Source organism: Dendrobates tinctorius, unplaced genomic scaffold, assembly GCF_039654945.1.
Source record: "Dendrobates tinctorius isolate UK_male_01 unplaced genomic scaffold, ASM3965494v1 ptg000133l, whole genome shotgun sequence".
NCBI classification, from domain to species: Eukaryota; Metazoa; Chordata; class Amphibia; order Anura; family Dendrobatidae; genus Dendrobates; species Dendrobates tinctorius.
The window spans coordinates 153727-181234 of record NW_027361801.1 but is presented as its reverse complement, the minus strand read 5'-3'; the positions used below and the strand labels follow the sequence as shown (position 1 = coordinate 181234).

At 45.1% G+C, this 27508-nt stretch overlaps 1 protein-coding gene across 1 annotated transcript in view; it reads right to left on the bottom strand.

Moving 5' to 3' along the window:
• Positions 1 to 27508, bottom strand: part of LOC141048173 (extracellular calcium-sensing receptor-like) — a 45914-nt gene that overhangs the window by 16906 nt on the left and 1500 nt on the right. Inside the window, exons 2-4 of the mRNA XM_073543634.1 lie at positions 22175 to 22399; positions 16896 to 16901; positions 12713 to 12836 (exon numbers count right to left, since the gene is read on the bottom strand). Coding sequence (XP_073399735.1) covers positions 12713 to 12836; positions 16896 to 16901; positions 22175 to 22399 — 355 coding nt within the window. The remainder of the gene's footprint in view (positions 1 to 12712; positions 12837 to 16895; positions 16902 to 22174; positions 22400 to 27508) is intronic.

Here is a 27508-nt window from a genome sequence, read left to right as displayed (position 1 = left end):
CCCCAGGCTCTGTTCTAGGACCCCTACTCTTCTCAATCTATACACTTGGCCTAGGGCAACTCATAAAGTCCTACGGATTCCAGTACCACCTTTATGCCAATGATACTCAAGATCTACCTCTCTGGCCCAGACGTCACCTCTCTGCTCTCCAGAATCCCTGAGTGTCTATCAGCCTTGTCCTCCTTCCTCTCCCCCGCTTCCTCAAACTGAATGTGAACAAATCTGAACTGATCATCTTTCCCCCATCTCAAAGATCTTCCTTACCTGACCTATCTATAACAATTGACGACATCATGCTTTCCCCCGTACTGGAGGTCCGCTGCCTTGGAGTAACACTTGACTCTGCCTTGTCCTTTAAACAGCACATCCAAGCTTTCTCCACCTCCTGTCGCCTCCAGCTCTAAAATATTTCCAGAATCCATCCCTTCCTCAACCCTCACTCTACTAAAATGCTTGTGCATGCCCTCATCATCTCCCACTTCGACTACTGCAATATCCTTTTCTGTGGCCTCCCTGCTAACACTCTCGTACCTCTCCAGTCCACTCTGCTGCCCGACTAATTTATCTCTCTCCACACTACTCCTCCGCATCTCCCCTCTGCAAATCTATTCTCTGGCTCCCAATCCCTCAGCGTATCCAATTCAAATTACTAATACTGACCTACAAGGCCATCTATAACCTGTCTCCTCCATTTATCTTTGAACTAATCTCCCGATATCTTCCCTCACGTAATCTCTGGTCCTCACAAGACCTCCTTCTGTCCTCCACACTTATTCGCTTCTCACTCAACCACCTCCAAGACTTCTCACAAATAGCCCCTATCCTGCTTCAACCCCCCCAACCTACTATCTCATTCCCCACCATCCTGTACAATGTAAGCCTGCAAGGTCAGGGTCCTCTCTCAGTCTGTGATTGTTAGTTTTTTTACTGTAAGTGATATCTGTAATTTGTATGTAACCCCTTCTCATGTACAGCACCAAGGTACCAATAGTGCTTTATAAATAAATAAATAATAATAATCAAGTATGAGGTGGAAGGGGTTGTGGATTTTCATATGCTCTGCAGTTCTCTTGAGTATTTGGTTCATTGGAAGGGTTACGGTCCTGATGACCGGTCGTGGGTGTTGGCGCGTTCGGTCCATGCGGATCGGTTGGTCCGGGCCTTTCACGCTCATTATCCAGGTAAACCTGGGGATCCAGTGGCCCCCCCATTGAGAGAGGGGTACTGTCATGATCCAGGCCGGGGTTTGTTTCATGCTATTCTCTCCCCGGTCTGGTCATGCAGGAGTTAACCTTCTCTGCCTCCTTTTGGGTTTCGTGGAACTATTTCAGTCTGCTGTAACCTTCAGACCAACGTCAGTGATATTTCATGCTCCCAGGCTAGAGCAGATGACCCCTTGATACCGTGTTCTGTCCTCTGCTCGTGTGCTCTGATTCTGGGACTTCCCTTTTCTTCTACTCCGCTTGACTTAGTGTTCGTTCTCTGTGTTTGGCCCTCTTGGTATGTGACTCTGCTTGTCTTCTGACCTGTTTGACTGTCTCACATCTCTGTTAACTCTGCTCCCATCTGGTTCTGACTCTGGCTTGTATTTGGCTACATGTATTGCTGTGACTTCTGGTACTTCGTTCCCGCTCGGTTTCTGATTCGGCTAGCCTCTCTTTAGCAATCAGGTGGCATCTGTGCTTATGCTCAGTGGTGCTGCGCTGTGTGTGCAACCTCTCTTCCCTCACCAGCACCCACTGGTGGATGTTGCGCTGTACTGCACTGCAGCACCATTACAAACCATACTTACAACCTCTGCTAATTCCTCGAAGCCCTCGTTCTCCTGTAAAAAAACATAAAGTAATAAACCAACAATATACCATACGTGGGACAGAATGCCGGACAGGTATGATATATTCCCCAAGGGCTTCAGGAAATTGGCAGAATTTGTAAGTATGGTTTAATTAAGAACAATAAAGGAGTCTGTGTGTTTACTTCAAATAAAGGATCTTTTAAAAGGTGTCTGTGTTTTATTTACTATTTGACTATTTGGGGTTAGTAATGGGGGCATCTAATTGATGCATCTTCATTACTAACCTCGGGTCTTGATGTCGCAAAGGTGACATCAAAACCTCAACTATTACCCCATATGCCACTGCTACAGGGCAGTGGGAAGAGGAAGGCTATGTGCCAGAATTGGCGCATCTTATAGATGTGCCTTTTCTGGGGCGACTGCATGCTGGTGTTTGTAGCCGGGGGGCACTATCCATGGCCCCTTCCTAGGCTATAAATATTAGCTTTCAGCTGTCTGTGTAGCTATTCCTGGCTATAAATTATAGGGGAGCCCATGCAATTTTTGTTCCTTGAAATAATAATTGATTTACTAAACACATGTCAATAATTTTGCACACACCCTATACTTAATATACATACATACAGTGCGCTGCGAAAGTATTCGGCTCCCTGGAACTTTTCAACCTTTTCCCACATATCATGCTTCATGCATAAAGATACCAAATGTAAATTCTCACTTGGATTCAGGTCTGGACTTTGACTTGGCCATTCTAACACCTGGATACGTTTATTTGTGAACCATTTCACTGCAGATTTTGCTTTGTGTTTGGGATCATTGTCTTGTTAGAAGACAAATTTCCATCCCAGTCTCAGGTCTTTTGCAGACTCCAACAGGTTTTCTTCAAGAATGGTCCTGTATTTGGCTCCTCCATCTTCCCATCAATTTTAACCATCTTCCCTGTCCCTTCTGAAGAAAAACAGGCACAAACCATGATGCTGCCACCACCATGTTTGACAGTGAGGATGGTGTGTTCAGGGTGATGAGCTGTGTTGCCTTTACGCCGAACATATCGTTTGGGATTGTTGCCAAAAAGTTCGATTTTGGTTTCATCTGAACAGAGCACCTTCTTCCACATGTTTGGTGTATCTCCCAGGTGGCTTGTTTCAAACTTTAAACAACACTTTTTATAGATAGCTTTGAGAAATGGCTTTCTTCTTGCCACTCTTCCATAAAGGCCAGATTTGTGCAGTGTACGACTGATTGTTGTCCTATGGACAGACTGTCCCACCTCAGCTGTAGATCTCTGCAGTTCATCCAGAGTGACCATGAGCCTCTTGGTTGCATCTCTGATCAGTCTTCTCCTTGTTTGAGATGAAAGTTTAGAGGGATGGCCGGGTCTTGGTAGATTTGCAGTGGTATGATACTCCTTCCATTTCAATATGATCGCTTGCACAGTGCTCATGGGGATGTTTAAAGTTTTGGAAATCATTTTGTATCTAAATTCAGCTTTAAGCTTCTCCACAACAATATCACAGACCTGTCTGTTGTGTTCCTTGGTCTTCATGATGCTCTCTGTGCTTCAAACAGTACCCTGAGACTTTCACAGAGAAGGTGCATTTCTGTGGAGACTTGATTACACATAGGTGGATTATATTTATCATCATTAGTCATTTAGGACAACATTGGATCATTCAGAGATCCACAATGAATTTCTGGAGTGAGTTTGCTGCGCTGAAAGTAAAGGGGCAGAATAATATTGCACGCCCCACTTTTCAGTTTTTGAATTTCCACAAAAATGTAAAATAACCAATAAATTTCGTTCAACTTCACTCTAGTGTTCTTATGGTACTTAGTGTTTGCTAACTGTGTAAGAAGGCTAATGGATGGTTAGAAATCCCTTGAAAACCCATGTGCAAGTATGTTAGCACAGCTGAAAACAGTTTGGCTGATTAGAGAAGCTATAAACCTGACCTTCCTTTGAGCTAGTTGAGAATCTGGAGCGTTACATTTGTTGGTTCCATTAAACTCTCAAAATGGCCAGAAAAAAAGAACTTTCATGTGAAAGTTGACAGTCTATTCTTGTTCTTAGAAATGAAGGCTATCCCATGCGAGAAATTGCCAAGAAACTGAAAATTTCCTACATCTTTGAGCATCAACTCCCGAGACGTAGTCCAACACTGTCACTGTATCCCTCTCTGTGACCACCACATTATCGGATTTTATCCTTTCACGCTTCAGAGTCCGTCTGTTAGGCCTCCCCCGCCCCCAGCAGTCCTTATGTTGGCCTTGAGCTTTGGCCTTTAAGTCACAGTCCAACTGTGTCACCAGACCCTTGTTAGTGTCCACATTACTGCCGTAAGCTCCGCCACCCAACCTTTCTCTCACTGGCCGGCTATCTCGGTCATAGAATCATAGAATCATAGAATCATAGAATCATAGAATCGTAGAGTTGGAAGGGACCTCCTGGGCCATCTGGTCCAACCCCCTGCTCAAAGCAGGATTCGCTAAATCATCCCAGTCAGATGTCTGTCCAGCCTCTGTTTGAAGACTTCCATTGAACGAGAACTCACCACTTCTCGTGGCAGCCTGTTCCACTCATTGATCACTCTAACTGTCAAAAAGTTTTTTCTAATATCTAATCTGTGTCTCCTCCCATTCAGTTTCATCCCATTGCTTCTAGTCTTTCCTTGTGCAAATGAGAATAAAGTTGATCCTTCTACAATGTGACAGCCCTTGAGATATTTGTAGACAGCTATTAAGTCTCCTCTCAGTCTTCTCTTTTGCAAACTAAACATTCCCAAATCCTGCAACCTTTCCTCATAAGACAGGGTTTGCAAACCGGTCACCATTCTGGTCGCTCTTTTCTGAACTTGCTCCAGTTTGTTGATGTCTTTTTTAAAATGTGGTGCCCAAAACTGGACACAATATTCCAGATGAGGTCTGACCACAGAGGAGTAGAGGGAAATAATGACTTCACGTGATCTAGACTGTATGCTTCTGTTAATACATCCTAGAATTGCATTTGCCTTTTTTGCTGCTGCATCACACTGTTGACTCATATTCAGTCTGTGATCTATTAGTATACCCAAGTCTTTTTCACATGTGCTGTCACTTAGCCCTATTCCTCCCATTCTATATGTGCTTTTTTCATTTTTATTGCCCAGATGTAGTACTTTGCATTTCTCCCTGTTAAAAACCATTCTGTTAGTTGCTGCCCACTTCTCCAGTTTATTTAAATCTTTTTGAATCCTCTCTCTCTCTTCTCTAGTATTAGCTATCCCTCCTAGCTTTGTGTCATCAGCAAATTTAATCAGTTTACCCTCAATTCCTTCATCTAAATCGTTGATAAAGATGTTGAACAATACAGGGCCCAGGACAGAGCCCTGTGGTACCCCACTTGAGACATTCTTCCAACTGGATGTGCAGCCATTTACGACCACTCTTTGGGTCCGATCACTAAGCCAGTTATGAATCCACCTAACAGTTGCCTTGTCCATTCCATACTTAGTCATTTTTTCAATAAGGATTGTATGAGAGACTTTGTCAAATGCTTTGCTGAAGTCAAGATATACTATATCTACAGCATTTCCTTGATCCACCCAATCAGTGATACCATCATAGAAGGAAATTAAGTTAGTCTGACATGACTTATTAGTTACAAACCCATGCTGACTCTGTTTAATCACTTCATTCTTATCCAGGTATTGACATACATGTTGTTTAATAATTTGTTCAAAGATCTTTCCTGGTATAGAAGTCAGACTCACCGGCCTATAGTTGCCTGGGTCCACCTTCTTCCCCTTTTTGAAGATAGGAACAACATTTGCTCTTCTCCAGTCTTCTGGCACTTCTCCTGTTCTCCAAGAATTTTCAAAGATTATGGAGAGGGGTTCAAAAATTTCTTCTGCTATCTCCTTCAGTACTCTGGGGTGTAATTCATCTGGACCTGGAGACTTGAATTCATTTAGGTTAGCTAAGTGTTTCCTCACTATCTTTCTGTTTAAGATATCCTGGATTCTTCTATTCCCTTAATAGGACAGTGAATAACAGTTGATGTTGCATTTCCTTTCTGAGAGAAAACAGATGCAAAATAGGAATTTAAAAGTTCAGCCTTCTCAACATCCTGTCTTACCATTTCATAATTTTCATCCTGTAAAAATCCTATAGCATCTTTGACTTTTCTTTTACTTTTGACATATCCCCAAAATCCTTTATTATTGCTTTTGACATCTCTTGCAAGCCTCAATTCATTTTCAGCTTTAGATAATCTGATTTGTGCCCTGCAGGTTCTGCAGACAGCATTATATTCTTCTTTAGATATGCCTCCCGCTTTCCATTTTATAAACATTTTTTTCTTCCTTTTTAGCATGTGCTTAAGTTCTGTGTTCATCCATCCTGGTTTCCTTAAATGCTTCCTATTCTTCCCTCTTTTCGGAATTGTTAACAATTGTGCTTTGAGAATTTCATTTTTCAAGATTTCCCATCCTTCCAGGACATTTTTGTCTTTAAGGATATCCAGCCATTGGATCCCTCCAATTCTCTTTCTGAATCCCTTAAAATCTGCCTTTCTGAAATCTAACCTTGACGTCTGAGTCTTCACAGGTCTTCCGCCTCTAGTTATCCAAAATTCTAAAATAGCATGGTCGCTACCTCCTAGGGTCCCAGCCACTTTTACCTCCTCAACCATTTCCTCCCTGTTTATAAGGATTAGATCCAAGGTAGCAGTTCCCCTTGTTTTCTCCCTTACCTTTTGGAAGATAAAGTTGTCAGCAAGAGAGGATAAGAATTTCCTTGACCTGTTAGTTTTGCCTGAGAGAGATTCCCAACAAATGTCTGGATAGTTGAAATCTCCCATGACAACTATGTCATATTTTTTGGAGAACTTGGCCATTTGATGCATAAAGAGTTCATCCATATCTTCAGCTTGCACAGGCGGCCTGTAGTAAATGCCTACAATGGTGTCCTTTCCATTGTTCTGTCCTTGTATTCTTACCCAAACAGTTTCCACAGAACTCCCAGTCTCTGAAGCTTCAATCTCTGTGCAGATATACGCGTTTCTAACATACAATGCGACACCTCCTCCTCGTTTATCAAGTCTGTTTCTTGCAAATAAGTTGTATCCTTCTAGTCTTGTATTCCAATCATGTGCATTGTCCCACCAAGTTTCAGTGATTCCAATGACATCATATTTCTTTTCCTATGTTAGTAGTTCCAATTCTCCTTGTTTGTTGCCCATGCTTTGTGCATTAGTATAGAAACATTTTAGTTTGTGATTGGTTTCTCTTTCTCCAATATTTTTATTAATTAGATTCTTTCGTCTTTGTTCTTCCTTTCCACTTCTAATAGCAGAGTTCTCAATAGCATTTGTCAGGTGTATGGCTTTTTCTGGTCTTTTGCTTCCCTTCCCATGTTGTTCTAGTTTAAAGCTCTCCTTACAAGTGTAGCAAGGTGACTTCCAAATACATGCTTTCCAGTCTTCGTAAGGTGCACCCCATCTCTAGCAAGTAGTCCATCGTATAAGTAGTTCACTCCGTGATCCAGAAATCCAAATCGTTGCTGACGGCACCAACGACGTAGCCAATTGTTTACCTGCAGAATCTTATTCCACCTCCTTGTTCCATGGCCATCCACTGGGAGGATGGAAGAGAAGACCACCTGCGCTCCCAGTTCTTTCACTTTCTTGCCTAAGTCTTCAAAGTCTCTGCAGATGGTTTCCAGGTCGTTTCTTGCGGTGTCATTTGTCCCCACATGTAGTAGCAGGAATGGGTAGTCATCTGTAGGTCTGAAGAGTCCTGATATCCTCTCAGACACATTGGTCGGTACGGTCAGAAGTCCCACTTACAGTCGAGTCAACTGTCTGGCCTGAGTCTGACCCATTTAGTACGTCACAGGAGCTAAGGTCTCTCAGTTTCGTACTGACAGCAGAACTGCCACTTGCAGATTCTCAACATTTTTGTCTTGTTGACAGTCTTCGGCTACCTGCCATTTCGTTATTTGGAGGATTTCTTCTGGTCCTTATACCCCGGGGTGAAGGCGGCCGCCACCTGATGTTCTGCATCTGTTTCTTAATCTGCAGTCAGTTCAGTCTTAACTGCTCTATCTCCTTCAGGTACGTTACCCAATATTCCAGGAGCATTTGAAAGTTCCTAAGGCTATCCACGGAGCAAACAACAATGATTGGAATCATGCCATCTTCACCAGATACCTGGACTTCACCATCAGGTGGGATCCTCACCCTCGCCACACCGGATCTATTCACAAGGTTTTGCATCACTTTTCCGAGTCTTCCAACGACTCTCCCCACCAGATATTTGGGTACCGGAATTACGTCTTCCACCAAGCCCAGCCGATTTTTAGTTTACTTCGCAAGCTCCAGACATCGAGTGGCTTTCACATTACTCAGCATGATCATCTGTTAAGTGTGGAGGCATTGCAGATGCATATCCATCAGGACAGCCACCCACTTCACTGTGTCTTCCCTGGTTGACAGTACCACCAACTGCTGAGTCTCAGGTGCCCAGTGCACCCTACACGCTTTGACCACCTTTTTAAAAGCCTCATGCACACCCACACTGGTACAGGCTTCTTGCACATCTTCGGGTATGTCAATCACGCACTTGAAGATCGAGGGCTCACTCTCTTCATGGAGAGACAGCTCCTGGTTTACCACTGCATCTTCCCTCAAGACATCTGCCCCGACCACGTGACTGTCTTGTTCAGCTTTTGGCTCACAATCTTCCTGAGATTTAAAGTCTTCAGGACCCTTTTCCAAGATGGGCATTGGCAGTTCTGTCTTGCTATCACTTGGGCACGGCCGCTGTAAGTTTTTGACCACCACCATCTCCTCTTGTAGAAGACCTCTCACTGCTTCTCTGAGCACTTCCATATCTTCCCTTAGGGTCTTATTCCCACCTTGCCACGTTGTCAGGTGACCTCGGAGCTCCAAGACTTCTTTCTCCAGCTCATCCACTCTGTGCTCGGCCATTTGTTTCAGGGCCTTGACTGCCGAGAGCTCGGACTCTAGGTGGCACAGCTGATCCAACTGCGTGGCGTTGGTGACTTCCATACTCGCCACCTTTAAACATTCCTTTGCCAGCTGTTGACAGATCTCTTTGCGCTCTCTCCGAGTTTCGTATGTGCGCTTCTACCTGGTGAAAACTGTCAACTCGCTTTTTCCACGTGCACACTTCCTTGGTCAGTTTGTCAACTTCACCCTCTAGCTGTTGGGTGATAGCGGTCAAATTGGCAAGCTTCTCCTCTTCAATGCTCACACATTCTGGTTTGACTACCAGTGTCCTGCTGCCTTCACCTTGTGGAGCACTGTCATTACACTGGGTTCGTGCTTCTGTCTGACAAACATTGTATTCAGCCCTAGTGGTTGCTAATGGCAATAACATATTACAGTCACGCCTGGTACCTGTGTCACACCCCACAGTACGGTAAACACTCATGTCGCCCTCTGTTTGACTGTCAGCTCCACTCTTTTTAATTACCACATCACTATCAGTCACCCTGTGGTACATTACTCACTTTTGAGGAGCCAGTTATCAAAAACCACCAAACACCACAGAATGGCATATAATATTAAAAATATATTTTTATTAGACAACAATAAAAAAATTCACCTTCCTTGGGAAGCAGTGAGAAACGCGCGTCGGGGCAGAGGGACATCTTGGTATTTCCACCTACCTTATCTTAGGTATGCTAATCATGGCTCTGATGATTTACCTAGACTGGGTTTATTCACATTAGTCACGCTATTATCTCATTAGTAGATTGGGCTGCAATATATCCTGAACATAATGGGGAACTTTAGCAGTAATTTGTTTACATTCAGGATTGCAGACACTTTGTTTGTCATTCAGCATTAAATTCAGCTTGGCATAATTTAGATTTGATTAGCTGCTAACCATTTTTAGTGGATTCCCATGGTTGCTTCGTCCCACATTCATTTTTTCCAGTGCTTTTCTTTGTGAATTTTTTAATGTTGTCTAATAAAAATATATTTTTAATATTATATGCCATTCTGCCATTCTGTGGTGTTTGGTGGTTTTTGATAACTGGCTCCACAAAAGTGAGTAATCTAGACATGTGGCATATTTTTTCCATGATATACATGAAGGTATGACATTTTGTTGGGGCAAATTTCTTGATTTAATACCCTGTGGTACATGTAAGGTGACATCATGTTCATAAGTTGGGCTGACGCACCCTTCTCTCTGGTCATACTTCCAGGCATGGCTGCTATCGTCATGTCACTAAGTAGGGCCCGTTCACCATTTCCTTTGGTCATGCATAACTTAGGACTGTCAACTTTAGGGGGCGCACTTTCCACACTGTTACCTCCCATACACATTATTTCTACAGACACTAATCCTTTTGTCCACCAGTCCCACAGGGCTTCTAAGTCCCGCCCTATTACCATAGTACACCGTAAGTCCCGGACTACTGTCACTTCATGGTACGTGGAACCTTCAGTCGTGTTAATGTAGAGGTATGCTGTCAAAGGTTCTTTATCGTCCCCACCAAAGCCATTCACTCTTGTCCCTGTCAACACAGAACGTCCAGGAGGGGTCCTCAGCTCAGACACCCGACTCCCCGGGTCTAACAATCCCATCACCCATTCTCCATCCAGCCAGAAGGGGCACTGTAGTGTCAGTTCACTGACTGAGCTATCCACAGTATAGCAGGGGCCTGCATAGCAGAAACTTCGCTGCTCCCAGCTACAGTCCAATGGTGTCTTTGCCGCCGCCTCTTTTTTTGCCACCACCCCAATTTGGGTTACTGCCCCTTTTGGGACTCCACCCCCTTTGGTGTAACTACTCCATTGTGGGATACCACCCCTTTTGGGATTCCACCCCCCTTTTGGCAATCATCCATGTTAGGGTTACCACCCCCTTTTTTGGGACACCACCCCATTTAGGGACACCACCCCTCTCCGGAGTACACTCCGTGGACTCCCCCCATGGCAGTCTCAGGTCCAAGTTCACACAGACCCAATGTCTTGCTGGGACTGGTACCGACCCTTTAAGAGGTTGCACAGTCTGTACCTCTGACATCTCTATGACATCCCACCAGCTCCTGCTGGCACTGCCACAGCTCCTACTGTAGCCACAAACCACCAGCACCTCCGGCTGCTGCTCACAAGCAGCTGCTGGTGTACCTGCAGTTCCTGCTGCTGCAGAACCTCTTGCTGCAACTGCAGCTCCTGCTGCCACAAGTCCGTGCACGCTTCCGCTGCGCCATCTTCGTGGACCCGCTGATCCACAGCAACCTTCGTAACCCCGCCGAGTTACAGCCAGGGGCTTGTCACCTTCGTGACCCCACCGAGCCACCGCAAGTTGACTTGAGGAAAAAAAATCAACAAAACTTCGTGACCCCACCGAGTCACAGCAAAACACCTCACACGTGCTTTCTGGACCGTTGTCCCTAGCAACCGAGTTTGTAGACCTCATCCGTTGCCCCTAGCAACAAGGCTACAAACGTGTCCTTAGCATTCTCTACCATCTGTAAGGTAGCACTTATTGTTAGTGTTGGGGGACACTCACTTGGCAGCAGATTAATAAGGTCTGGCACAGGTTTTTCCACATAAACAGTCCATTTTGGTTTATTCAAGCATCATAAACCGCTGTAGGCCATGTTACACTTCACAGGCTTAACACATAGTCCAGAACATTTACAGGTTATGGCTTTTCCTTGCAGACCCTAAACATGCTGGACCTCTCTGTCCAGTGACCGTGGGTGACTGCACGCCGAACAGTTCATTAATGTCCATAGAACACAACAGGCACCAACAGTCATATCCCCATGTCTGGGGTTACCTCGCAGGAGCTCCTGCTCCAGATGCCGACTCTTTGGTAGTCATCTCTCTCAGGGAAGCTGCCAAACTGGGATCACCATCCCGGACAACGCCCTGCTCACCAGGCCACCTGACAGTCCAGACTCACAGACAGACAGTAGCTCCCCCAATGCAGTGCCGTCACTGACTCTGCAAACACACGTGGCCTGTCTGTGTGCTATTCAGGATGTCCATCCCCACTTTGGAACCGTCCAACACTCAGGCCTCACCGGGTGCTATTCAGGGATCCAACTTCTCCCAGGGTTTCCCAACACACCGGCCACCAGGTCCAGGGCCTCAGTGGGTGCTATTCAGGATGTCCATCTCATCCTGAGACCATCCAACACTCACGCCTCACCAGGTCCAAGGTCGCAGCACATGCTCCAGGGATCCGATCCTTCTCTCAACACTGACCCTCCAGTAACTTGCACCCTGAACCATTCAGATACACACTCTCTCCCCCTGTGACCAGACCTCAGGCACATTGTATGGTACATAACCACACCCACAGGTGAGGTATGGATCACATGGTCATGACCTTACTACAGGTCCTATTCCACACACAGCCACACACATACAGGCTTTACATTGGGCATTCAGACACATGCCCCTGGGTGAGTTTGTAGGTGACTGGTCTCACCCATCTCACCAAGTCACCTGGAAGCTTTCCCTGATACACAGTAACAAACCCTCAGCAGTACCTCTGCTGATTAATACACGTTCCAGCTTCCATCACAAGGAATCCACCCTTGTGATACATATCGGACATTTACAATCCTGCCGCTCACCATTTCCCCATCACAATAAAGGAAATGCCTGCATGCATGTCCTGTCTAAATACTGTAAGTCATCATACGACTGATCATTGGCTTGCAAGTAACTGATATGCGGTTGTTTAATTACAGCGGTCATCTCATGTAAAAGTGCCCTCATTTTAGACTTGCTTCCATTATATTAATTAAAGGCTTTTAGGGCTCTTTCTATTTGCATGGTGTATATTTTCTCCTAGGTGAGTTATAGCTTGCTTTACGGTTTATCTTTTTGTTTGTATTCAGTATAAAAGAACTTGTCGACTATGGTCTATAGTAGAAACTAACCTGTTTGATTAGAAATTTGTCCTTCTGGGCAATTAAGACAGTCATAGCAGCATACTGGCTGTCCTTCTCGGATAGATTTTCTGTTTCCTGGCTGGCAGATATCACTGCACACAGATTGTGGTATCTGCATGATAAAATGTCATTATTGACAAAATGAGTATGATTCATACAGTCTATAGAGCAATAAACTATCAGACAATGTGCTTTAAGTAAATTTTTCACATCTCTGTATTTTAGTCCCTCCACGGACTGCAATGCATGGACTGGCAGTAGGTTTCCAGACCTGGAGTCAACAGCCTTATGTATGTCTATGAGACTGCCAAGTTTGAGTAAGTGGACTTGGAAATCATGAATCATGGATGAGTGAAACCAGTCTTTAAAGGGTTCTCTGAGAAAGTTTAAGAAAAATGGCCTCTGTCACATATTTCAAGCTGCAACCTGTCAATGGACGTAGCGCTCAAGACGTGTCTCAACTATAAGAAATCATCAGCTAGCATAACTGATCTATTCCCTCAGCCATGAAGCAGGGATGAAGCAAGGTAAAAAAAACTCCTCAGCTAATTGAGGAGAAGCTTTTCTTCCTCCGGTGTCAATCCTGTTTAGAGATGAGTGGATCAGGCAAAATTTTAATTTACCTGTTCACATGAATTTTCCTTGGAAATTCAATTCATACGGAAGTTATTCACAGCAAACTTAATGTCCATTTTGGTCTTCAGACCTAAGAGCATAATAAACATAACATGTAAAAAAAAGAATAAATTCTTATATTTACCTCACCATTCACCTTCAGACCCTCAACTTGCTGCATCTTATGATTGCTGCTTCTCACACTGAAATCCAGGAACCGAGAGGGTTCTGCACAAGTGCTTGAAAAGTCATGGCTTCATGATGTCACTGTAAGGAGGAAGACTGGGCTGTAGGTATCTGCGTGATGCCAGGTCCGGAACTTCAGGGCTGCGTCCAGTATTGCCAGGGGGGAAAGAATGGTGAACCGGACAGGACCCATGACCAGGTGAGAGGGGGTATGGCGAGCAGGGGGAGAAGAGAACAGGAAGCACGGGTAGACTCAGAAGTGATAGCGAATAAAGACATGGGTGCACCGCGCTCTACAGTCAGAGAGGGAACGCGGAGCTGAGACTCGCCAGGATTTATGTGAAGGCCCCGCAGGAACTGGGAGCGCGCAGAGCGTCGGGCTCATAGCCAGACAGTGTGAGGTGCTCGCAGTAAGGAACGGGTGCCATGTAACAGATTGCAAACTGTATTCCCCAATGTGGACAGGTGTGTGACAGAGCACGCGCCGGGTAGAGACTTCCACGGTGTTACCCACCTCAGATATACAGTTTAATGGACTAGGGGCTCAACGGGTAAAACCAGAGACCACCCATTGCCTCCAGAAGCTTTTTCGTGTGTTGGCGGGTGATGCCTGAAGACGCTGTGCCGTCTATTGCTGGTACTATAACCCCCACTGGACAGCATGTGGCTGAGGATCATATTAGTCACGATAAGTTTCATAACGACTGTTGTGTTATATTTCAATTTGTTAACTATCTGTTGTCTCCCTGCGAGGAGTTTTCCCTACTGTTATAATTAAATTGTACTATCGTTAACCCTAGCTCTGCATTCCCTGCTTTACTGCATCTCTGGACCTGCTTACACTTGGTGTGGTCAGCAGGATGCGGTCCATGAACGCAGAGGCCGCAGACCAATCAGTCTTGAGTGCCCCGAGAGCCAGCTTACCACTGGGGGCCATGCTTAGCAATCTCCTGAAGTTCATGGGGAGCAATATAATGTTGTGGGACTGGACTGAGCAGGTTAAAGGCATGTTGAGGATGCATTATATGACCTCTTCTATGCAAGCGGAGATTGCTGTTATGGCCCTGGACAGGGAGGCTAGATGTTCTGTAATGTTTTGGCCCCTGCACGAACGGGACACTCTGACTAAGGTGTTGCAAATTTTGGAAGAGATGCATGGGGATGCCAACGGTGTTGGGAAATTGCGGATGCGATTCTTTAGCCATGTCTGGAGGGAGGGGGAATCAGTGGCCCAATACATGATGTGGGGGCAATAGAAGTGGGGCCTCCTGATGTGATATTGAGGGACCAATTTGTGGCGGGCCTCAGGGATGCATTGCTTAAGCAAGCTTTGAGGGAGCGCCTGCATAAAAATCCACGCATGACTTTTCTAGAGATTGAGGCAGAAGCGCGCATGAAGGAACAGGAACAGGGGACAGCTGCCTTGGCACGGATAGTACAGAGCAATGAGGTACCCGCCTCACCCGCCGTTCAGCCAGAGAGGGCTTGGGAGATTTGGAAGGAAATACGAGAAATGCAGGAAGAGTGGTCTGGCCTCAGAAGAGCCCCCACCACAGCCCAAAACACTGGACACTATGCCCGAGGATGTGTGAGACAGGGGCGGTCCCTACCTCAGCAGCCGTTAAACTAGTGGGCTCCGTGGCTGGGGGATGCTGCCTGGAGCCTGAAAGACCAAAAAAGAGAGAAGGTTGTCCTGAAAGTCTAATTTCCACGAGCTCTACCGTCTGGGCTGAAGTGAATGGGTAAGCTGTCCATTGCTTGATCGATGCTACATCACAAGTGACCACCATGCCAGAAGCATATTTTAGAAGTTATTTTCCAGCATGGATTGGGGACCAGTGATCTGATTGACTGCAGCCAACCAGTTACCCATCCCAGTCGCAGGGGTGGTATGGATGGAGTTTAAAGTGTGTGGAAGGAATGTGGGCCGAAAAGGGGTCATGTTGATCAAGGGAGATGTCAGCTGCAGGCCTGCGGTGTCTCTTGGGATGAATGTGCTAAAGGAAATTGGAACCCTTCTGATCAGTGAGTCTTAAGAGGCTTTTCTGGATCGTTGGAGTTTGCGCACCCCCCATAGGAAGGTATTCCAGCAACTGATAAAGGGCTGCCCCAAACCAAGAAACTTCAAGTGACGGTAAAGTTCTGGGGAAGGTGATGGTTCCTGCAGCTGCTAAACTCATTTTACCACCTGATCAGACTGTGCTCATGTTGCCAGTACATGCCTGTATGCCTCTCGAAGGTGTGGAAGTGCAGATAGAGCCAACCTTGGTGGAGCAGATACCCTTAGGATTCCTTGTCACTCAGACGTTAGCTGTCATCCATGACGGTAATGTTGTGATGCGGTGTGTCAACCTGGGGGAAGACAATCCTACTCTCCTGCCCAAGAGTGAAGTGGCTCAGGTACTGGTGTGGCGCCCCAGAGTTACTGCACCTTCTCCTAAGGTGTGGTACCCCACCATCCAGGTAGGGTGGGAACTCCCTTTCACAATCCAACACCTGCACCCCACACACAGGATAGTTCAGCAGGGACCCATCCATGCTTTATGCTAGAAAGGTCAGAGGGTGCCTTTTGTGGTCCCTGGCTTCGTAACACGAGAGGTGCTGGGGAGGCGGGTGGAGTTAGCTATAAAAGAGAGGGAAGGTGTAGGATTTCAAGTGAGTCTGACAGAGGGTGGGAGAGAAAGGAAGTCACTCAGACAGGAGTGAGGATCCCTGGAAGAGGGATGGAGGAAGGAGTGCTGCAGCTGCCCCAGTGAGCTGGGCCAGCTGGCACGGGAAGGAAGAGAAGGAGAAAGAGACATCGACTGGAGACTACAGATTCCATAAGAGAGATAGAACAGATCAGAACAAAGGAGAATAGAAGGACGGTGGGAAGCAGGTTGAGAGAGAGAGAACCCTTCCAGTCCAGAGCGCAAAGGCCGGGGCCCGGTCCCCGAGGTTGATTGGATCTTTATGTCCGGCAACAGACACCGGAGGAGTAGTGAGCCACTAACGCCTTACTCCCATCATAGACTTGGGACACAACAGCAACTGGATAGTGAGCTGGGACGCAGAGAGGAGTCCCCGAAGCAGGCTACAGCTGTCTGTCATACAAGTAGAGAATAGGAACACCTAGAGAGAGGCATTCCAGGGTAACTAAGTACTGGAGTGCTTCGCACCTAAGGGCGCATTGGAGGTGTCGTTCAGTAAGGTACATATTGGCGGAGTGTGGAGGGGAGAATCCTATCCTGCCTGGAGGTTGGCTAGGGCCCTGACCTGAAGAACACAGTTCGGAGGCAGGCATTTGTGTGAACTGCAAACAGTGAGTAAAGCTTTGGAACCGCATACTCTGGTGTCCTCCAGTTATTCCAGCACCGCTACACCTGGGTACCAGCATCTTTACCATTCTGCTTCTCTCCTCATCCATTGCACCTACACTGCCCTGGGACTACAGCTCCACCTGTGGGGAGCTACACCATCTTTGCTGCACCACACCATCAGTCCCAGTGGATCTGCATGCAGCGTTGGCTCAACATCTTTCATGCCAAACACCACGGGTGGCGTCACGAACTATTCAAATAAATTATTACACCATTAACATCACCGCCATTGATATTGGGCACCCAGGGCCATGGACCGGGTCACCGCTGCTGTGACACACATTCCCCCTGACACCGGCCCGGTACCGAGTACCCCACTGCCCTGGGTGTGAGGGGCGACCCACTGGGAATTCCGGAAAAATTGATGCAAACGGAGGCCATACAGTTGGCAGTTAAACAAGGATACCTGTGGACCATAGCCGTTACAATGACACCGGAGCATCCGCCTGGAAGCATGGAAGAGGGCCGTCGAATCCAGGAGCAGATTCGGGCTGAATTGATGGAACTCTGCCCACAACAGGTGTAACAGGTGGAAGTAGTACTGGAGAGCTACTAAGAGGTCTTTGTTCACCACAAAGATGACTTTGGGTTCACCACAGCTATCACCCAGGAAATCCCTACAGGAAATGCTGCCCCAGTTCGGGAGAGATTTCGACAGATACTGCCTCAGATATACAAGGAGGTAAAGGAGATGCTGACTCACATGCTTCAAAGTGGAGTCAAACATGAGAGTCAGAGCCCGTGGGCGGCTCCCATTGTTCTAGTTCGGAAAAAGGACAGAACTCTGCGCTTCTGTGTTGTTTACGGACGACTAAATGCTTTAACAGCACGGGACTCCTATCCATTGCCCCGAATTGAGGATTTGCTGTCTGCCTTGGGAAAGGCAAAGTATTTTTCCTCATTGGGTCTGGCCAGCGGGTACTGGCAGGTGCCCATGGCTGAACACGACCGGCCGAAGACGGCGTTCATATTGCCGATGGGATTGTTTGAGTTTAATAGGATGTCCTTTGGCCTGACTAATGCTCCCAGGATGTTTCAGAGCTGGATGGAGAAATGTTAGGGGACTTGAACGTCAAAGCAACACTCATCTATCTTGACGACATCATTGTCTATGCAGCCACTTTTGAGGATCATCTTTGGCGGCTGGAGCAAGTGTTGAGTTGGCTGCAGAGTCATGGCCTGAAAGTGAAGCCCCAGAAATGTCACCTTTTTCGCAAACAAATTGAGTATTTGGGATGCAGAGCCATGCATAGCCAAACAGTGTGAGGTGCTCGCAATAAGGAACGGGTACCAGGTGCCAGATCGTGAACTGTATTTCCTCATGTGGACAGGTGTGCGACAGAGCACGCGCTGGGTGTAGACTTCCACGTTGTTACCCACCTCAGATCTACAGTTTAATGGACTAGGGGCTAAATGGGTAAAACCAGAGACCGCCCGTTGCCGTCAGAAGCTTGCTCGTTTGTTGATGGGTGACGCCTGAGCACGCTGTGCCAGCCATTGCTGGTACTATAACCCCCACCGGACTGCATGAGGCTGAGGACCATAGGAGTCACGATAAGTTTCATAACAAGACTGTTGTGTTATATTGCAATTTAATTTGTTAACTATCTGTTGTCTCCTTGCGAGGAGTTTGCCCTACTGTTATAAATTGCATTATTGTTAACCTTTGCTCTACGTTCCCTGCATTACTGCATCTCTGGACGTGATCTTGCATGAACAGAACCCTCCCAAGTCTCATCAGAGCTGGAAGTACCAGCTGAATGTTACAAGCTCTTGAATTTTAGCTTATTCATGATGCGCCTCAATTTTTCAGGTGAGACACATCTCAAGCATTGTTTTGCCAAGCTGTAACCCTTCTTAATATGTGCCTAGAATGGGTTGCTGCTTGAATTATGTGACGGTGGCAATTTTGATCACATTCACAAAGCAGAACTTTGCATTTCTTTTAAAGGGATAATATATTAATGATCTGTCAATAGGATAATTCATTAATATGAATCATAGAATCATAGAATCATAGAATCATAGAGTTGGAAGGGACCTCCTGGGCCATCTGGTCCAACCCCCTGCTGAAAGCAGGATTCACTAAATCATCCCAGTCAGATGTCTGTCCAGCCTCTGTTTGAAGACTTCCATTGAAGGAGAACTCACCACTTCTCGTGGCAGCTTGTTCCACTCATTGATCACTCTAACTGTCAAAAACTTTTTTTTAATATCTAATCTGTGTCTCTAATTTCTAATCTGTGTGAAATTTGTGAGGGTCCAAAACTGAAAGCTGCACCCACAGCAGCTGTAGCTAAGCAATGCAGGGGTAGAACACAATGCTCTTAAATTTTAATTAACACAAGCTCATGTTCCATGTGGTGTATAAAACATGTTAACCTGATGAGGTGATAAAGAAGCCATTCAATTATTAAGTTCAGTTTATCTGTCTGCTTTGGTGGACTTTGGCCAGACAATGACAACCATTGCTTTCTGACTGAATGTCTCAGCAAAGTTTTTACTTTTGATTTCTATTATGGTGTTAGGCATCAGGTTCCTGTCGATGCACAGAAGGAATCCCGAGCCTTGCATCCGGCGGTCTCCCATTCCTCTTCGGCCGCAGAGGAACCTCGTCGATCCCGGCGCTCTGCTCAAACCAGCTCTGTGGGTTTGGTTGCTGCTGCCACCTTTGGCCCAGCTATAGCAACGCATGCTGGTCAGCATGAGCTACTCCAGGGACTAAGTCCTCCTTTAGGTCAACTGAGCATGCCCGTGGGACGATCGGAGGTAACATGCTCAGGTCCTTCTCCAGCTCGGATGGATCATCAGGAGGGTGAGGAAGGTCCCGGAAGGACGCGGCTATAAAAGGTTTGCATGGCCGCTAGGCCATGCGTTAGTATAGACTGCATTATCAGACTATGAGGAGTGACTGTCGTATGCATGTATGAATGTCTCTGGTGAATGACTCATTAAGAAACCCCTACCCTTGGTACGCATGTGTTGTGCAGCCTAGTCTGTTAAGCGCCCAGGCTTAGGTGTAGGTAGGGCAGAGTCTGAGACAGGCATCAGTGTCCACGGTGCACATGCTCAACACTCCATAGTCAGCGTCTATAGTGGCGTCCGCAGGTGCGATGCCGCGCACTCAGAAGGTCTAGAGGGACTCTGACCCCATGTCCTTGGGGCAGAGTTCTGTGACCGCTTTCTGTGCGCTCCGTGGCCAGGCTCTGTGAGCTCAACAGGCACCGGCATTTATGTTCTGCGGTAGCGCGGCTCTGTGAGTTAACAGAGTTTGCGTCTGTTCACACTGGGTGACGTTAACCCACGTGTGACCTTTTGTACACCGCTTTATACTTCCGCCATTATTAAGCAGCAGTTTACCACCCTTGCACGGTGGACCCCGGGCTGTGAACGCACCTTACTATTATTTTATTATTTGGTGCGTTCCGCTAGCCCTAACAGAAGGTAGTTTTTTCTTATTTGCCTGAGATAGTGGCGAGTAGCAGGGGTCTCATTTAGCTAATATTTGGTCTAAATAGCTTGATGTCCGAATGACTCTATGTGTTTTTACAAAGTTTGAAAAATGTTAACATACAGTGGGTATGGAAAGTATTCAGACCCCTTTAAATTTTTCTCTCCTTGTTTCATTGCAACCAGTTGGTAAATTCAAAAAAATTAATTCTCTTCTCATTAATGTACACTCTGCACCCCATTTTGACTGAAAAAAACAAATGTAGACATTTTTGCAAATTAATTAAAAAATAAAAAAATAAATATCACATAGTCATAAGAATTCAGACCCTTTGCTCAGTTCACTCATATTTAAATAACAAGCTATCCATTTCCTTGTGATCCTCCTTGAGATGGTTCTACTCCTTAATTAGAGTCCAACTGTGTTTAATTAAACTTATAGGACTTGATATGTAAAGGCACAATACACCTGTCTATATGAGATCTCACAGCTCACAGGTCATGTCAGACCAAATGAGAATCATGAGGTCAAAGAAACTAGCCAAGGAGCTCAAAGACAGAATAGTGGCAAGGCACAGATCTGGCCAAGGTTACAAAAGAATTTCTGCAGTACTCAAGGTTCCTAAGAGCACAGTTGCCTCCATAATCCTTAAATGGAAGAAGTTTTGGACCACCAGAAGTCTTCCTAAACCTGGCCTTCCAGCCAAGCTGAGCAATTGTGGGAGAAGAGCCTTGGTGAAAGAAGTAAAGAAGAACCCCAAGATCACTGTGGCTGAGCTCCACAGATGCAGTAGGGAGAAGGGAGAAAGTTCCACAAAGTCAGCTATCACTGCAGCCCTTCACCAGTCAGGTCTTTATAGCAGAGTGGCCCGACTGAAGTCTCTCCTCTGTGACAGACATATGAAAGTCTGCATAGAGTTTGCTAAAAAACACATGAAGGACTCCCAGACTAAGAGAAATAAGATTCTCTAGTCTGATGAGACAAAGATAGAACTTTTTGGTGATAATTCTAAGCGGCATGTGTGGAGAAAACCAGGCACTGCTCATCACCTGCTCAATACAATCTCAACAGTGAAACATGGTGGTGGCAGCATCATGCTATGGGGGTGTTTTTCAGCTGCAATTGAAGGAAACATGAATGCGGCCAAGTGCAGTGATATCCTGAATGAAAACCTCTTCCAGAGTGCTCTGGACCTCAGACTTGGCCGAAGGTTCATCTTCCAACAAGACAATGACCCTAAGCACACAGCTAAAATAACAAGAGTGGCTTCAGAACAGCTCTGTGACCATTCTTGACTGGCCCAGCCAGAGCCCTGACCTAAACCCAACTGAGCATCTCTGGAGAGACCTGAAAATAGATGTCCACCAATGTTCACTATTCAGCCTGATGGAACTGGAGAGGATCTGCAAGGAAGAATGGCAGAGGATCCCTAAATCCAGGTGTGAAAAACTTGTTGCATCATTCCAAGAAGACTCATGGCTGTACTAGCACAAAAGGGTGCTTCTATTCAATAATGAGCAAAAGGTCTGAATACTTATGACCATTTCAGTTTTTCTTTTTTAATAAATTTGAAAAAGTTTCTACATTTCTGTTTTTTCAGTCAAGGTGGAGTACAGAGTGTACATTAATGAGAAAAAAATGAACTTTTTTGAATTTACAAAATGGCTGCAATGAAACAAAGTGAAAAATGTAAAGGGGTCTGAATACTTTCTGTACCCACTGTATCTTCTATGTAGTTCTGCTCAGACTTTTTCCTGACCACAGACCCAACTAAGTGGACCTTTACTACAACTAGTTATGTGCATCTTTTTTAGACTGACTGTATAGATTATCACCTACCTTAGAGAATTTTTTTTCCCAAGCTATGGCTGATTTATTTAAAATGATTTCTTTTCCTAATGGAGCATGGAAATCAAAACTTCCAATTTTTTGAGAATTTATGGTCCAGTTTGGATAGTGAATAACATTATAAATATCGTAGCCAACTGAAATTTCTCCATTGCTAAAGAAAATATCTTGTCCCAGAGGGTTTGTGAAATTGACTTTTCTGAGATATTTATGCAACTGTAAGAAAATAAAACAATACAGAAAAATTTAATTTATAGAAGATCCTGTTTACCATATATTTTCTAAAAGGCAAATTCCACTAAAATATTCTGAATACCTGGAAAAGTAACTTACTTTTAACTCAATGTCCATAATTTCAGTGACATTTAATCAATCAATGTTCCACTGGTCACAACATGTAGAACTATGTGTGGAGCAATGACTATTTTTTATTTAAAGGAGAGTTTTTTCTGTTTATCATGGAAGAACCAAAGGGACCTCTATAGCAGTGTCCCCCAACTCCAATTGTCAAGTCCCACCAACAGATCATGTTTTCAGGATTTCCTTAGTATTGTCCAGGTGATCATTCCATACTATGGCTCATTCAATAATAACCCCTTTCTGATGTTGTGTATAATAGCTTGCCCACATTGGAATCCCTCCCTTAGATGTGGGCTCCGGCACTGAACCACATCTTTCCCAGCACATGTCAGCTGTTTTGAACAGCTGACATGTGCTTCTAACAGCCGCGGGTGGAATCGTGATCCACCCATGGCTGTTAACTAGTTAAATGTCACTGTCAATCTCTGACAGCGGCATTTAACTTGCGCTTTCCGGAAGCGGGCAGGAAATCTCGCCAATCGGTGACCCCATCATGTGATCGATGGACACAGATGGGTTGGCATGACAACCAGAGGTCTCCATCAGACCTCTATGGTTGTCATAGCCAGATTGCTATGAGCACCACCTGGTGGTTGGTGCTCATAGCAAGTGAGCATTTCTGCTACATACAGACGATCTCATCGTTGCCTGTATGTAGCAGAGCCGATCAAAGTAGTGCAGCTTCTAGTCTCCCATGGAGACTATTGAAGCATGTAAAAAGTGGAAAAAAAAGTTTTTTTAAAATATTTAAAAAATTAAAAGATATAAAAGTTCAAATCACCCTCCTTTTGATCCATTCAAAATAAAACAATAGAAAAATCAAACATACACATATTTGGTATTGCCACGTTCATAATCGCCCAAGCTATCAATAAAAAAAAATTAAGCCGATCGCTAAACGGCGTAACGAGAAAAAAATTAAAAACATCAGAATTATGCTTTTTTGGTTGCCGCTACATTGCAATAAAATGCAATAACTGGTGATCAAAAGATCATATCTCCACCAAGATGGTATCATTAAAAATGTCAGCTCGGCACACAAAAAATAAGCCCTCACCCAACCCAAGATCACAAAAACTGGAGACTCTATAGGTCTTGGAAAATGGCTTCATTTTTTTTTTTACCAAAGTTTGGATTTTTTTTCACCACTTTAATAAAAAAGAACCTAGACCTGTTTGGGATCTCTGATCTCGTAATGACCTGAAGAATCAGAATGGCAGGTCAGTTTTAGCATTTAGTGAACATGGTAGAATGAAAAACAAAAAAATCATCTGTGGAATTGCACTTTTTTGCAATTTCACTGCACTTGGAATTTTTTTACCGGTTTCCAGTACACAATGTGTTAAAACCAATGGTATTGATCAAAAATACAACTCGTCCCACAAAAAACAAGCCCTTAGGCTACTTTCACACTAGCGTTTTTTTGCGCTGCGTGCGCAGTCCAAACACATACAAAAACGCATCAAGCGTTTTGCATGCGTTTGCTTATTTTATGCACATGCATTTTAACCAGTTTGTAGCCATATTGACTCTTAAAACGCATGCAATTTTAAATGCTGACGTGCGCATTTCCATGCGCACGTCTGCGTTCCCATAGACTGTAATGTGATTTTTTGTCGCATTCCGTGCACACGCGTGCGCATGCGTTTTTTTGAGACAGGTCGGACGGAACAAAAATGCAACAGGTTGCGTCCGGCGCGCCTGGGTGCACACCACAAAAAAACGCATGCGCACGAAAACGCATACGAACGCGTGCAAACGCTAGACCATGCGCCCCATGTTAAAGATAGGGGATCAGGACGCATGCGCATGGACGCGCACGAGGCGCTGCACTAAAAAACGCCAGTGTGAAACCATCCTTAGATGGCCATATTGACACAAAAATAAAAAAGTTAGGGCTCTGGGAAGAAGGGGAACAAAAAATGAAAATGCAAAAACAGAAATACCTCTGGTCGTTAAGGGGTTAAGTAAATCCTGAGAACCTGGTCTGTTGGTGGCTCTTGAGGACTGGAGTTGGGAAACACTCCTCTATAGTAACCAGCGTCACTCTTTTCTACCATTTTCCCAAATAGAAAGACCCCAGCGAAATTCCATAATACAAGGTCACTTATTCATATGAATGTAATCCAAGAGGTGTAATTATTTTAACCAAGCAATAACAACTGATCACCAGAGGTTTAAGGTGATTTATTAACTACTAGCTGAAGAGCCCGGCGTTGCCTGGGCATAGTAACCAACTGTGGTTAGTTATAACAAATTATAATGATTATATTGCACATAAAACCATTTCACATCAGATATTCAACACTACAGATTTGCAACACAAATTAACTAAACGATTACCCAAGTATCCTCTCCAGGGTGATACTTTCTGCTGAGCTGTGTATCTAATCCTATTGTGTGTTACTGACTGCTCAGCCTTGTATCTAATCCTATCCTGTGTGATACTGACTGCTGAGCCGTGTATCTAACCCTATCCTGTGTGATACTGACTGCTGAGCTGTGTATCTAATCCTCTCCTGTGTGATACTGACTGCTCAGCCGTGTATCTAATCCTCTCCTGTGTGATACTGACTGCTGAGCCATGTATCTAATCATATCATGTGTGATACTGACTGCTGAGCCGTGTATCTAACCCTATCCTGTGTGATACTAACTGCTGAGCTGTGCATCTAATCCTCTCCTGTGTGATACTGACTGCTCAGCCGTGTATCTAATCCTCTCCTATGTGATACTGACTGCTGATCCGTGTATCTAATCCTATCCTGTGTGATACTGACTGCTCAGCCGTGTATCTAATCCTCTCCTGTGTGATACTGACTGCTGAGCCATGTATCTAATCATATCATGTGTGATACTGACTGCTGAGCCGTGTATCTAACCCTATCCTGTGTGATACTAACTGCTGAGCTGTGCATCTAATCCTCTCCTGTGTGATACTGACTGCTCAGCCGTGTATCTAATCCTCTCCTATGTGATACTGACTGCTGATCCGTGTATCTAATCCTATCCTGTGTGATACTGACTGCTCAGCCGTGTATCTAATCCTATCCTGTGTGATACTGACTGCTGAGCCGTATATCTAATCCTATCCTGTGTGATACTGGGCTCCCCCTGCAGTCTGTGTCAGAGGGTGGTCTGTGTTGGCACGGTAATAAATTGTGCTATTTCCAGCTTTACAGAAGGACGATAACACCATAGAAATGATAAGAATAATAGGCCTCAGTTACCACAACTGTCTACAAGGAAAACTGTTGCTGATAGCAACCAATCACAGCTCATTTTTCATCTTTTAAATAGCTCTGGGACAGCGTGGCGAGTTTTGAGTGGCGACTTTTATGTGGCGAGGTTGGTGTATGAGTGGTGAAATGTGTGCTGAGGGTGGTATATGTGTTGAAGCACGTGGTAGTGTGTGGCACATTTTGTGTGTGTGTTCATATCCCAGTGTGTGCTGAGAATCCCATGTCAGGGCCCCACCTTAGCAACTGTACGGTATATACTGTTTGGCGCCATCGCTCTCATTCATTAAGTCCCCCTTGTTCACATCTGGCAGCTGTCAATTTGCCTCCAACACTTTTCCTTTCACTTTTTCCCCGTTATGTAGATAGGGGCAAAATTGTTTTGTGAATTGGAACGCGTGGGGTTAAAATCTCGCCTCACAACACAGCCTATGACGCTTTCAGGGTCCAGACGTGTAACTGTGCAAAATTTTGTTGCTGTATCTACGACGGTACAGATGCCAATACACACACTTTTCCCCATTATGTACATAGGGGCAAAATTGTTTGGTGAATTGGAACACGCGGGGTTAGAATTTCGCCTCACAACATAGCCTATGACGCTCTCGGGGTCCAAATGTGTGACTGTGCCAAATTTTGTAAATATATGCAAAACACAAGCCGCGGAGACACCATCACATGTTTCTCAACGCAAGCAATGACTAGCCAGGTCTTTCCCCGGGAAGGAACAACCATGGGAAGGGCAGTCTCCAATGAAGGAAACCACCTATGCCAAAACATGGTATTCATCCACAGACAGCTGTTTTGGGGTATTGACCCTCATCAGTGTGGAGTAGGAAACTGGCCAGTAGGAGCAATGCCTAGTAGAAGACCGTGAAAAATGAGGATGAATGAACTCATGGAGATCAACATCCAACTGCGGAGACACCATCACATGTTTCTCAACGCAGTGATTCTAGGGCAATGCCCCCACCCTTATGGGAAATATGTAAATATATGCAAAACACAAATGTGCCAAATTTTGTGGCTGTAGCTGTGACGGTGCGGATGCCAATCCCGGACATACACACACACACATACACACCCTCATTGAGCTTTATATATTAGATGAGTTCTGATTCACAAACTGTATTGTCTACAATAATAGCTATACGAGTAGACTATACATGGCTTGCAACTAGTTATGGTACATGGGGGGTTTCACCTGCTACCACATTGGCACTGAAAAGTTGGGGGTTTTGTTGTAGAGCTTAAGTTATTCCTTTGGTTGCCTAGATATAGATAAACTATGCAAAGTGCCTGTCTAAAGACCATGTGAAATCTCAATGAATGGTATGCATTTTTTTCATACACATATTCAATGCAGCTTCTGTGGAGTCTTTAGAAGATGGACAAGCTTAGGTCATGTCTGGTTACTCCTTCCCATGGTCTACATAAAGTCCTCATTTCCTTTTAAAGATGATTTACCAGAACTGAAAGTTGACCCTTATCCATAATCTACTATTTCCTACAATTCATAGTCAGTGAAGTGAAGGTGGAGCATGTACATCTCTATTTATTTAGTTTACGCTCTTATATAGCACCATTAATTCCACAGCACTATTCTGCCATCATCATCACTGTCCCCATTGGGGCTCACAAACTATATTCCCTATAGGTATATCTTTGGAGTGTGAGAGGAAACTTGTGGTCCTTGAGGAAACCCACACCAAGACGGGAAGAATAT